Below are 13696 nucleotides of genomic sequence, written 5' to 3' on the forward strand. Positions count from 1 at the left end.
CCCCCCCCCCCCCAACAGCTGTGCCCTGGAGCCAGAAGGCTGGCCTGGGAGGAGCTGCAAACCCTCAGCTGGACTATAACATCTTGGAGGGCTGACTGCCCCTCGCCATCTCTTGCTTTCTGCGTCCTCTGGTGTGATAAACGAGAGGACTGGATGAGTCCTCTTTTCCCAAGCTCAGCAGTGTCTTTCTTTTCCGTGTGACTCTGGGTATTTGCTCTTTCCTTCCCCACTGCGTGAGAATGCCCCATCCATCTCACCCCTTGAAGCAAATCCTAAAGGAAGCCAAAAAGAAGTTTATTGAGGGGGAGAGCACCGTCTCCTCCCCGTCTACCTGGAAGAGGAGCTACTCAGCGGGGCTGGCACTGGGCCTCTCCCTGTGCTGGGCTCAGTGGGAACAGATGCCGCCACCTCGGCGTAAGTCCACGGCCCGCGGTAGAGGCCGTCACACCACCTTGTTGACGATGACACCTAGTTCCTCGATCTCACACTGGACTTCATCGCCCTTCTGCAACAGAGGGGGCCGTGAGACGGTCAGTCCTTGGGTGTGGCACATACACAGGCCTGGATTTCTCAAGTCTGAGCCCACCCTGCCGGGCCTTCTTCCTTTCCTCGTTTAGCCAACCGACCTTGAGAAAGACAGGAGGTTTTCTGAATACACCAACCCCTGGGGGGGTCCCGGTCAGGATGACGTCCCCTGGGAAAAGAGTGACGAACCTAGGGCAAAAGGGCCAGGTGAGACCAGGGGCCGAGGCGGCTATAGCCTGCCATGGAGCGCTCGGTTTAGCCTCCAGGTGGGTGTTGGGGGGCAGGGCTCCATCCCACTTACTGGGAGACCCAGGCTATTAGCTCTTCTGTCTTAAACACCATCTGGTTGGTGTTGCTACTCTGGACCACCTCCCCATTCACTCGGCAGCAGATCTTTAAGTCGTGTGGATCTGAAATGCAAAAACAACACTTTGGGGTTCTCCCTTCTTTCCCTCAAACCCCTCCCAATCAGCTAGAAAATGAAAAGCACAAGGAGATCTTGTGACTCACCAGGTGAGAGGGTTGTGTGCTGGACTCCCTGTGCTTCGTCCTGGCACTCCCTACCCTGGAACTGTGTGTGGACACTGGCCTCCTCAGGCCTCCCTGTATCCACCACAGAGCAGAGTGCCTGCCAGTGGTCCCTTGGGTGGGTTAAGGAGGGGATGTTCCACACTCTCAAGGAGGAGAGAAAAATGGCTGTTTCTGCCTTAGGAAACAGATGTCTACCCACAGCAGAGGCTGACTTGGCACAAGCAGGAGTAGTGAAGACTCCTGCACCTGAAGGCTCACCTGTAATACTGTCCCGATAGTACTTTTAACTTTTCGGTGTTTTACACATTCACAAACACACCCCCCAGGGATCAGCATTTAACTTCTCTGATGACTGACTGCACGGGGTGGCGTGAGGCTGAACTGCATGGACGTGGCCCCAACCCAGATGGCTGTGCTCTGTCTGCTTAAGCACCGTCTCTCTTCCTGGCTCTCACCGGACCTCACTCAGCCACTGTGTAGGCAGGCAGCAGCAGCTACAAGCAGTAAGGGCACCGTGATGGTGAAGGTGCAGGGGGCTCTGGAACAGCCGTCCTCTGTGATGCTCAAAGGCCAGCTCTGCTTCTTTCCATCTTAAAGACTCTCCCAGATGGTGGCAGCTAGAGGAAGCCTGACCCACCCATCCTGAGAGCACTGCTTTGTCATTCACTGCATGAATGCAGGTTCACCACCTCTGCAATTGCGGCTCTCTATGGGGTGAGGGGACAGGGTGAGGCCCAGTGGAGAACTCATGGCCCACGTTGAGAGATTTGCTCTAATATAAGCAATCAACGAAAGGGCAGCTGGGGATAGGGGGCCCATGTGGAGCCATACCCCTCACTCCCATTTCCCAGAAAGCTGCTTTCTCTTCACTGATGTATCTAAGAGCAACAGGAGTCACCAAGTGGGCTGTCAGAGACCTACCTGCTACACTGTCCTTGGTCACCAAGGCAGGGCCCAGGGGGCAGAAGGTGTCAAAGGTTTTTCCCAGCAGCCACTGCTTTCCATTGCGTCTCATTTGCCAGTCGCGAGCGCTCACGTCATGTGCCACAGTGAAGCCAGCCACATGGGCCATGGCATCTGTGGCCTATGGGGGGCAGGGGGTTTGGCCAGATTGGAGGTTAAATCATGATGACACCAACCCCTGTAACAAAGGATCTCAAAGCCTTGGTCCCACGTTAGTGGCCAGAGGTGGTGGATGAGAGGCAAGGCAGGGTCAGGAGCAGGTAGATGCCCACCACCTCCCAATGCCAGGGACAGGTGGCACTGCCCTTTCCAACTCACCTTGACGTGCTTGCCTTTCTTTCCAATGATCACAGCCAGCTCCACCTCCCAGTCCACCTCCTGTAGAGTGGGAAAGGAGCAGTGAGCTGCCGGGCTCTGGGCCCCGCTCCTCTGCCGACGGGCTACACACTGCCTCAGGGCCAGGGCCTCTTAACAGTGGGGTTGGCTGCCGGCCCCCATTTGTAAGACCTCGAGCCAGAGTGGAGTGAACAGTAGGGGAGGGATCACGTGCAGACCCATCAACGGGGCAGTGGCAGGCAGCACCCCTAGAGGCAGGCAGAGCTCTCCGAGCGACTGCAGAAGAGCAGCGTTTGTCCGGGAAAAGGATGAATACCGAGTAACAACAGCTAACCCTACTGTGTCCAGGCTGTACTCTAAATGCTTTAACGCACTAACTCAGATAATAACAAGAAAAAGATCGACATGCCAAAATAAATGTGGGCCAAAGGCTTGAATAAGCAATTCACAAAAAGAAATATATACATGGCCACAAAAAGGAAAACATGCTCAGCCCTTTCCATAAACCACAAAGTGCCCTATAAAATAGGTAACAATTTAGCCTTCCAAACTGACTGCTCTTTCTAACAGTAACAACCAGAAACACAAAAAAGAACTGGGTTCCTTGGGGAAATGGCTAATTCCAAGTCTGAGACAGAGAGTACAAGACGAGCCTGCAATAGCTTGGCCATAGCAAGAAAGTACTCAGAAAGTGACAGAAATGGGGGCCATCCTGAAGGCCCTCACTGGCCAAATTAAGACCCTTTGAGTATCAAAAAGAATGTAAATGATGGACTATGACATACTGAATAAAACTAAAAATCAGGAATTTACAGTGATACTAAAGGGACATGGGTTAAAAAAAAAAAAAAAAAAAAAAAGGAGGGAAGCAGTGTTTCTTCAGAGTACCAGCTAATAAAAGTACACAGACAGAAAAAATCACCCTTTTCTAACCCTTACTGCAATAATGGATTCAGGTAAGGATGACCAGATGATCCCTGGATGAAAAATTGTGAGGCAATAAGATAGTCACATGGTTTCAATGTGTACCCTGCAGATTGTTTACTGATTACCACAGTGAAATGTACCTTTACAATGCAGAGGTCACGTGAGCATCAAGTAAACTAAGGGATCAAACTTTAGGGCCCGACAAGAGTCTCCCAGTGGGATGCAATACAAGTACACACCTGTTGCTACAGACTGAATGTTTGTGTCCCACCCCCCCACCCCCCAATTCATATACTGAAACCTAACCCCCAAGGTGATGGTATTAGGAGGTGAGACCTTTGAGAGGTGATTAGGTCATGAGGGTAGAGCCTCCATGAAGAGGATTAGTGCCCTTACAAAAAGAGATCCCAGAGAGCTCCCTTCTACCACGTGAGGACATAGTGAAGAGACAGTCGTCTATGGACCAGGAAGTGGGCCCTCACCAGGCACCAAATCTGTTGGCACCTTGATCTTGGACTTCCTCGACTCCAGAACTGTGAGAATTAAATGCCTTGTTTATAAGCCATCCATCCATCCATTCTGTACTTTGTAATAGCAGCCTGAACAGGTTAAGACACCTGTGTAGAACTTGACAAAAATGTTTAACCTGAATCTAATGATGAGGAACCAACCAGACAAATCCAGAGTGTGAGACATGCTATGAGACAACTTGCCTGGTTTCTTCAAAAAATGTCATTAAAGATAAAAAAGGGCAGGGGGAAAAACTGCTTGAGATCAGGGGTAGGCACGCGATGGCCCACAGACCAAATCCTTGCTTGTTTGCTGTCTGTTACCGTACACAAAATTTTCCTGGAACACAGCCATGTTCATTCATTCACGTATCAGCTATGCAGCTTTCATACTTCACAATGGCAAAGCTGAACTGTTGCAAAAGACACTATTTGGCACTCAAAGCCTAATACTTACTAACTGGCCCTTTGAGAAAAAGTCTGTGGATCCCTGTTCTAGATAAAAGGCACTAAAGAGACATAACCAAATACAATGTATGACCTTGACTGATCTTGGACCAAAACCAAAAAACAAAACAGGACCCAAATTAAAAGTCATCTTTGGGGGCAATGGGGAATATTCCCAATTGGACTGTATATTAGATATTACTCATGTTAACTTTCTTAGTTGTGATAATGGTATTATGGTCATGGAGGACACTGTCCTTATTCTTAGGAGATGCATGTTGAAGTCTACGAGTGAACTGTCTTAATGTCTATAACTTACTTTCAAAGGTTCTTCCCACTCCCCCTCCAAAAACAGTGTGCGCGCCTGTGGGACGTGAGGGAAGGAGAGGAAGGGGGGGGAAGGAGGAGGGAGAGGAAAGGCAAATACGGCAGAGTGTTAACAGCGAATCCAGGTGAAGAGTCTGTGGGGAGTCACTGTACTTTTTTTCAACTTTCCTGTAATTTCCAAAATATTCCTAAACTAAAAATTTGAAAGTATTAGTGGGGGTACATACACTGCTGGTAGACATGTAAATTGCTTTTGCAACTTTTCTTAAGGTCACTTTGGCTGATTTTTGAAACCCTGCCTACACTCTAACAAAGACATTCAAATTCTAAGAGTTTATTCAAAGGAAATAATCACACATTCATGGATGTGCAGTCTTTTCTATAAGGAGGTTCACTGCAACACTACTTATAAAAGCTAAAAACTGGAAACAACCTATCTAGCAATATGAGGACTACTGAATAAATTATGGCCATTGATACAACAGAAAACTAAGCAGTAACCTAAAAAATGTCAGGGGAGAATATTTAATGGCACGAAAAATGTTCTTGCTGGAGACTTAAGTAAATGGTAGGCATATGTACAGTATAAATAGAAACAGGAACAGAAAAACACTGGGAAGATATACAGCAAAACCTAAATGTTGCAAAAGCCCTGGGCAGTGGGAACATGGGTGACTTTTCTTTATGTTTATCTGTATTTTATTAATTTTCTATAATGCAAGTATATTACTTTTGTAGTCAGGAAAGATATAAATTAACTTCTCCCCCCCCCACCCCCTGAGAGCAGTCTTATTACTGTATAATCCCCTGGAGTTTCTGTTTAATGCACTAATGAGCAACAGGTGGTTCCTTTAGGCTAGAGGCTGAGCACCTGTGTGACGGGCCCCAGTGACTCGGGTGCACAGTGGGGAGGCACCAACCTGGCTCTCAGGAGGGAGGACGACCTCGTCGTAGGGCCCCACGATGGAGCTGGAAAACTTGCTGAAGATGATGGGCTCCTTGGGCACAGGCACGTTCTGCTCTTTGCAGTGGTCCACATAGTTCATGCCCACGCACACCACCTTGTCCGGCCGTGTAACTGGGGCCAGGAATGTCACTTCTGACCGTGGTAGGACTGGCAACTGGGCAGCCAGGGCTCTGCAGAGACCAGAGCAGGAGAGAGGGGCACTCTGGGGAGGTCCTGCAGCAGCTACAAGTTTTTAAAATGTATTTTCTAGATCAACCATCAGAGTCAGCAGAAAAATCAAGCCCAGTTACTGTCCTTTGATATCAGAGCACTGTTTACATTTAGCCAGTGTTGATTTCCTCTCCCCCATTAGGTAATACATGTCCATGTAAGAGAATTCAAAAGGTGCAAATGGGGATAATGGAGAGGCCTCTCTTCTACACCTGCTCCTAGTCACCCTGCCCCAGCCCTGGACACAACCACTGTGTCCTATGCAGCTCTTCACAGCCACTCTATGTATACTCTTCTCCCAGCTTTTTTTTTTTTTTTTTTTGCGGTACGCGGGCCTCTCACTGCTGTGGCCCCTCCCGTTGCGGAGCACAGGCTCCGGACACGCAGGCTCAGCGGCCATGGCTCACGGGCCCAGCCGCTCCGCGGCATGTGGGATCTTCCCGGACAGGGGCACGAACCCGTGTCCCCTGCGTCGGCAGGCGGACTCTCAACCACTGCGCCACCAGGGAAGCCCTCCCATCTTTTTTTATGCAAATGATAGCACAATTATATATACCTTTTAAAAATATATATATTTTAGAGATCTCACCATAACAGTATACAGCTTCTGCACTTTCGTATGGCTGCCTGTTACTGCACAGCAGAGATGCAGCCGGTTCTCTTATGAGGGACACAGGAGTAGTTTCTCACCTCGCGAGAATATGAAAGTCGGGAAAATACTGTCACCAACACTGTATGCTGTCAAACATCTGTATTTTGGGCAGCTAAATAGGTGAAAATGACACCTCAAAGTGGTTTTTTGTTTTGAGGGTTTTTTTTGCCACACCACGCGGCATGTGGGCTCTTAGTTCCCCGACCAGAGATCAAACCCTCGCCCCCTGCAGTGGAAGCGCAGAGTCTTAACCACTGGACCGCCAGGGAAGTCCCCTCAAAGTGGTTTTTAATTTACTGTTCATCAACACCTTTAGACCAGATTCCACAGGACTCCTGGCTTCAGGGAGGCCCCTACCTAATCTAGCCCAAACCCAAGAACCATCTTTAAGAACCTCTTTGCAGTCCTCTCTCCTAATGAGCTTTCCAAGATGCCTCTTAGGATCCCAGGTTCCAGCCCCTCAGGCAAGCAGGAACTTAATCTCCCAGGAAAGGCAGTGTGACAAAGTAGAATTCTGGCTCCACCACCAAGTGTGTGGCCTTCGCATGGTCAATCATCCTCCTTGGGCCTCGGTTTCCCCCTCTGTAAACTGAGGATGTTGTCATAAAAGATTTCTAAGGCTCTTCACTAAGAGAACAGGTGAGAAACGAAGGCTGGGTTGCAAAAGAGGAGGCGGGTGGGAGGAGGGAGGGGGAATGGGGCAGCTGCGGCAGGGCACTGCTGCCTGCTGATTTACCTCTTTGCCACTGAGAGAGCGGCCTCTCCCTGCCCCAGGAACTCTATCATCGTCTTGGGCAGTGTGGGGTCAAAGGCGCTGAGGTTGATGACACCTCCACCATTCCCTGACTCCAGGCCCAGATGAGGTCCCGTCAGGTGGGGTGCCCGGAACTGCACCAATCTCATGTCTCTGGAGGGCTGAAAGGGCCAACGCTGAGCCTGCAGCAGAGCTGTGAGCCACCTTCTTCTACCAGAGACCAGCATCGGAGCCTATGGAGAAAAAAGTGGGTCCTAGGGGATGGAGACAGTCCGAAACCATCACTGGGGTTCCCGAAGCTCCTCAAGCTGCAGCCCAAGTCCTTTTGCCCCATGAGCCACTCCTGGCTCACCACATGGGAAGTGGTCCAGGTTTGCACGTATTTCACATGTTTCAAATGAAACATTTCTAGCGAAGCAACTACTCCATGCCAGCCACTGAGCTAAGGTCCCAGGGGTTCCAGCCCTCCGTCAACCAGTGCTTTCTGGAAGCTCAGACTGCAGCTGGCGCCACTGGGGCACCGGGCAGACACTGTAGGTCAGACACACTCAGCCCTGCCATCCTGCCCACAGGGGAGACTGATGTTAACAACGGATGCCGTTAAGTAGGATTCTGCAATTGGGACTGCTGCTGTGTAGATCAAGGGCCCTGTCTTTGTCTAGTTTCTTGAGGAAGTGTGGGCTGCGCTAAAATGAGCAGGGCTAGGAATTAGTTAAGAGTGGGGCCCAGCATGAGCAAGAGATCACAGGTGAAACTGGCTTCACAGCTGCCACAGGTAGTTTTTTAAATGCCAATTTGATCCTGTTACCCTCCTACTTAAAATGCTTTCCACTGCTCACATGACCAAGCCAGAACCCCTTCCAGGCTGTCGCAGCCTTTTAGGAGCAGACCCTGCCTGCCTCTCCAGGCAGTAATTATTTAGTGGCTCCTGTGCTGGAGTACAGGCTGCCCTAGGAAAGAGGCTGCAGACAGAGGGCGGGGTCTATGCCTGACAGGCAACACAGGCATGTCTCCCCTCTGGGTTCTGGGGCCACAACTGTCTCTTTTGCTGCCAAGTCCATAGTGCCTAGCACTGTGCCTGCCACACAGAAGGCTCTCAGCTACTCTCTGTTCAGTGATCAAATGCCAGAAGCAGGGGCTTGACTTTTCACTACTTGGGAAAGCTTGGTGATTGTCAGCCTCAGGAGGGGTAGCTGTGCCTTCCTCCTCAAATCACTTAGAAAGTATCAACAAGGCTCAGGTCCCATTTTGAGCTCTAGGCTCCACGCAAAGACAAACCCCATTCTCTTCTTTTGTTTCTGAGTCTGGCCTCCACCCCAACAGTCCCTCCTCTTCATGGTTCCTTGCCTTTAAAAGTAGACTTTTAGGGATTCCCTGGTGGCACAGAGGTTAAGAACCCGCCTGCCAATGCAGGGGACACGGGTTCAAGCCCTGGTCCGGGAAGATCCCACATGCCGCAGAGCAACTAAGCCCGTGCGCCACAACTACTGAGCCCGCGCTCTAGGGCCTGTGGGCCACAACTACTGAGCCCACGTGCCACAACTACTGAAGCCCGCGCGCCTAGCGACAGTGCTCCGCAACAAGAGAAACCACCGCAACGAGAAGCCCGCACACCGCAACGAAGAGTAGCCCCCGCTCGCCACAACTAGAGAAAGCCCGCACGCAGCAACGAAGACCCAATGCAGCCAAAAACAAATAAAATAAAAAGTAAAAGTAGCCCTTTATGCTCAAACACGTGGAGGTCATCCCAGACTCCTGGTTCTCTGATGATTCCATCTGCCTTGTTCAGTTAAACACTCATTAGATCCAGGTCAATGATCTGATCGCTGTGCTGGCCGATGAGTTTAACCAGAAAACCAGGAGTTCTGAACCTCCCACCCTCCTGTCTTACACAAGCACCAACCATGCCACTGTCAGGGGCTGTTCAAGCTAAAGTGTATGCACTCATATACTCCACACACTAAGATTATTATCCCACTGAATGCCATGTGTTACTTTGTTTTACCTACAATGGCTGATTTAATTCTCTTGACAGCTGTGGACGGTAGGAGCTGTTGGTCCGATTTCACAGATGAAAAAACTAAGGCTCGAAGAGGTTAAGGGATTTGCCCAAGTTCCTAAGGACAGGAAAGAACTGGGACTTGAATCCAAGTCCAGGTGAGGAGTTGGACACTTTAGCCCTGAGGTGGTGGTGAGAAGTAGGAACCTCCAACAGGAAATCTGGAGGCCCAACGACACCCTGCATGCCCCGGGAAACTCGATCTCCTGCTGGCTACTGCCTCAGGGATAAGGCTGGTCACCTGCTCTCCCAGATAACCGCAGGTCCTACTGACTGCCCTTCCCACATGACAGGCCCCTGCAGGTTCTCATTCTGCCCTCTAGCAATCCCCTCAGGCTGAGCGCCCCATTTTACAGAAGGGGCACTGAGGCTGAAGGAGGTGAAGTCACCTGCCGAGGTATCTGAAAGTGGCCCCGCTGCTCCTGCGGGAACCACTGTGCCGCAGAGCCTGAGCTCAATCCAACTCTGGAAAAGGGTACCTAAGCAAAGAGGCAGGGACATGGAGCGGCAACGGCGCAGGCGAGACAAAGGTTTGCACCTGGGACCGCGTCCCACCATCCACTCGCCTGGGCCCCTGTGCCAGTCCCCCACTTCCCCTGTATGCCCAGCTCCATCCCCTGCACTCAGTGGGCGCCCAAGAGGGCCCGCCAGCCCAGTCCGTGTGGTCGGAGAGGCCGGGCACCAGAGCCCAGTTCTGCCCTCAGCCGGAGGCCCGGAGGAAGGCTGAGGCCCGGTGCACCCCACCGTCTGGCCTAAACCTAACCTACCTGGCGCCCTGTGCTGTCGGGATAGGACTCGCGGGCCAGAGGCCAAGGTCACCGAGCGCCTGAGCACAGGTACAACGTCCCAGAGACCACGACCTGCCGGGAGTTCTAACACTGCGTCGCTGGGCGCCGCGCGGCTCCTCTAAATAAGGCGTCAGCAGAGGCGGGCGCTCCCTGGTGACGTCACGGGACAACGGCCAATAGCGGGGCGTCTAGTTCGGTGCCGGAAGCCAAGTCGCAGAGGGGGCGGGCCCAGAGCCCGAGGGTGGGTAGTCTCTCTCGCGTTCCAGCAGACCTGTGGGTACGGACCCCGAAGCCGGCGAAGCCAGCCGGATGTCCCGGACGCCACATGCCCGAAGGCACTCGCTTTGGGGGCGGCGGGCGCTTGCATGAACCCGAAAGGGGGTGCTTCCTGACATTTTGCGCCCTGGGCGCCTCGCTGGCCTCGCCCGCGTCGGGCCCAGCATCTGGGCCAGGCCCTGCTCTGATGGTTGAGCGAAATGTGTGGAGACCAAATTCTGGCGCCCTGGTTGACAAAGCCAGCTCTTTTTGTGTACTGATTGTGCCATATCAGAGAAGAGAGGAGTGATGATTGCACCGATTTTACATATGGGGAACCTGCGGCCGGAAGTATTTTGCTTAAGATGGCATTCTTAAGCAAAATTACAGCCTTTTACAGCCCTGTCTTCTTACGCACTATATGGACTGTGCGCAGGGTAGTAGGAGGCATAACCTTCATCGTTAGAAAACAGGCATTCTAGTGGAGAGGTGGTTTAATTAAACAGTTACAATCCAGCTCTCCAGGCATAAAGACATACGAGGGGCCCTGGGCAAGAAGCCCAAGACTTAATCAAGGAGCAGATCATCAAGGGCTTTATTTGCCCCAGAAAGGAGTTTGAACCTTATCTAAGCACACAGGAGGCCACTGGAAGGTCCTCACTGAGCGGGGGGGGTGGGTGGGGGTGTGGGGGGGGCCGTGGTTAGACTTGCACTTGAGAAGTTTTGCTCAAGGAAAGGTGTCTGGGTTAAGAGAGGTGCAGCTGAGAGCAGTGGTGGTTTGGTGTGCGGCAGAGATGGTGAAAGTCCAGAGATGTTTAGAAGGCAGAACTGATGGCCCTCAGTGATGACAGGAGGTGGGAGTAAGGTGGAAGGAGGTGCAAGGCAGACTCATAGGTCTCTGGCCTGGTAGATGGCAGTGCCATTCATGGAGACGGGTTCTGGAGAGGCAGCAAGTCTGGGGGGAGGATGGTGAGCTTAGTGTTGGATGGGTTGTATTTAGTGCGCCCATGGGACATTCAAGGGGACTCTGCAGGGTGGGCCATTGGAGACACGGATCTGGAGCTTCCGCTCTTGTCTGGCTTGAAGATAGAGGTCAGCATAGAGACATAAATGGAACCTGGGGTGTGAGTGTCATCAAGGGAACGTGCTAAAGAGAGCCTGGCGTAACCCCTAGTCAGGAGATTTGTAAGGATCAGCCAGAGAGATTGAAGGGAAACAGTGAGAGGAACACATAACTTAGGCAGAGGTCTGGGAACTATGCTTTCTAAACGCCAAGAAGAGAGGACTTCCGTCCTGGACAAGATGGAGTAATGGATAGGATTTACCCTCCTTCATGAAACAACCAAAAAACTCAGACGACATATGCAAAACAATGGTTTTCAAGAAATCGGACCTCAGGCAATGAAGAACAGTGACCTCAGACATGAAACAAATGAGACGAGCCCTGCGGTTCCCCAATGCTTTGAGAGAGTTTCCTCTCCCACGGCACAGAGGGGGGAACTGAGGTGAAGCCAGCATTCCCCATAAGTTGCAGCAATGGATCTGAGGGCCTGGTGAGACCAAGGAAGCTAGACAGGACAGAGTACTAGACAGGAGACCTGGGCAGAAAGGGAACACAGATCTGCAGATGTTCCCCCTCGAGTATTCAGCACAGTGCTGAGCAGTGCATGCCTGTGAGGCAACGACCTGAGACCAGGGAAAGATTCATCAGAAAGAATTAGAGGGAACAGTGTTAAGAGATTGACAGGGCCAGGAACAGTGCCTCTTCCCACTAGTCTGACTGGAAAGACGCAGAATTCATGGAATATTGAGCAAAGAACTCATAGAGATCTTGCCTCCGTAATGGGGAATAATGAGCCCAGACTAAACAATGCTCCAGTCCTGCCTGACAAATCGTAAAATCAAAACACAAAAGAATCAAACTTGTCTCCAAGTAACTTAAGTACATCACAGACCAAGCTCAATCATGTTTATAGAAAACTTAAAAAATATATGTAGCATCCAACAAGGTAAACTTCACGAGATCTGATATCTAATCAAAGATTACCCAGCTTGGAAAGAAGCAGGAAAACATGACTCAGAATAGTAAAGCAATTTAATCCAACTCAAAACTGACAGATGTTAGGATTAACCGACAAGGACATTATAACAGTTTTTTATAACTGTACTCCATGTGTTCAAATGTTAAGTAGAGGGACTTCCCCGGTGGTCCAGTGGTTAAAACTCCATGCTCCCAATGCAGGGGACCCAGGTTCGATCCCTGGTCAGGGAACTAGATCCTGCATGCCGCAACTAAGAGCCCACATGCCGCAACTAAAGATCCTGCATGTCTTAACAAAGATCCTGCACGTGCAAATAAGACCCGGCGCAGCCAAAATAAATAAATAAATATTTTTTAAAAAGTAGAGACAGGGGAGTTAAAAAAAAAAGACCCAAACCAAACTTCTATTGATGTAAACTGCAATATCTGAGATGAAAAATACACTAGATGGATTAATGGTAGATTTAACACTGCAGAAGAAAAGATTAGTGAATTTGGAAACATAGTGCTAGCTTTTGGGCTGGCACCTCTATCTTCTGATAATTTGCCAAAATGACCACACAAAAGGAAAGAGGAGAGGCTCCCGATAGATAAATGTTCTCTAGGCCTTTTAGAAGACATGGAGTTGTTCCTTTGGCCACATACATGTGAATCTACAAGAAAGGTGATGTTGACATCAAGGGAATCGGCACTACTCGAAAAGAAAAGCCCACCGCTGTTCCCACGGCAAAACGGGAAGAGTCTATGGTGTGTTCCCAACATGCTGCCAGCATTGTTGCAAACAAACGAGGGCAAGAGTCTTGCCAAGAAAATTAATGTACATATTGAGCATGTTAAGCACTCTAAGAGCTGCCACAGCTTCCTGAAACATGTGAAGGAAAATGATCAGAAAAAAGAAGGCAGCCAGAGCAAAAGGTACTTGGGCTCAACTGAAACCCAGGTGGCTCCACCCAGAGAAATGCAGGCATTGGTTCTGCACCTGTGAGAACCGTGGAAAGGAGCCTGAGCTGTTGGAACCCATTCCCTATAAATTCTTGGCGTAATAGGTATTGAAAAAAAAAAAAAAAAAAAGATCTCCGGACTGTAAAAATGTTTCTCTTAATTGAGAAGTGTGGTGTCTCCTCCCCCAAAGAAGTGTTTCCAGCAAACTTTTTTCTTAAAAAAGGGAAAACATAGCACTAGGAAGTATCCAAAGTGAAATAGAGTAAAATATGATCTAAACATGATGAAAAGACCATCAGTGAGCTGTGGGGAAAATCCAAACCACTTAATATATGTGAAATTGTATTCCTGAAGTGAAGGAGAGGGAAGGGGAAACAGAAAAAATATATATTTGAAGAAATAACGGCCAAGACTTTTCTAAACTTGATGAAAACTATAAACCCACTATCCAAGAATCTCAGCA

General features: G+C 50.1%; 1 protein-coding gene and 1 pseudogene across 1 annotated transcript; one reads left to right on the plus strand and one right to left on the minus strand.

Moving 5' to 3' along the window:
• Positions 1-278: 278 nt before the first annotated feature.
• Positions 279-10141, minus strand: LOC103090559 (fumarylacetoacetate hydrolase domain-containing protein 2A). The gene is made up of 8 exons (XM_007470196.1): positions 9975-10141; positions 7131-7381; positions 5486-5702; positions 2338-2397; positions 1978-2140; positions 827-935; positions 627-714; positions 279-505 (listed from the first exon to the last, which is right to left on the minus strand). The coding sequence occupies exons 2-8, from the start codon at positions 7373-7375 to the stop codon at positions 443-445; spliced, it is 945 nt and encodes a 314-aa protein (XP_007470258.1). The 5' UTR covers positions 7376-7381; positions 9975-10141; the 3' UTR covers positions 279-442.
• A 179-nt stretch (positions 10142-10320) lies between these two features.
• LOC103076253 (60S ribosomal protein L21 pseudogene) lies at positions 10321-13334 on the plus strand (annotated as a pseudogene).
• The last annotated feature ends 362 nt before the right edge of the window (positions 13335-13696 follow it).

This window comes from Lipotes vexillifer, unplaced genomic scaffold (genome assembly GCF_000442215.2).
Source record: "Lipotes vexillifer unplaced genomic scaffold, Lipotes_vexillifer_v1.1 scaffold1139, whole genome shotgun sequence".
Lineage (NCBI taxonomy): Eukaryota > Metazoa > Chordata > Mammalia > Artiodactyla > Lipotidae > Lipotes > Lipotes vexillifer.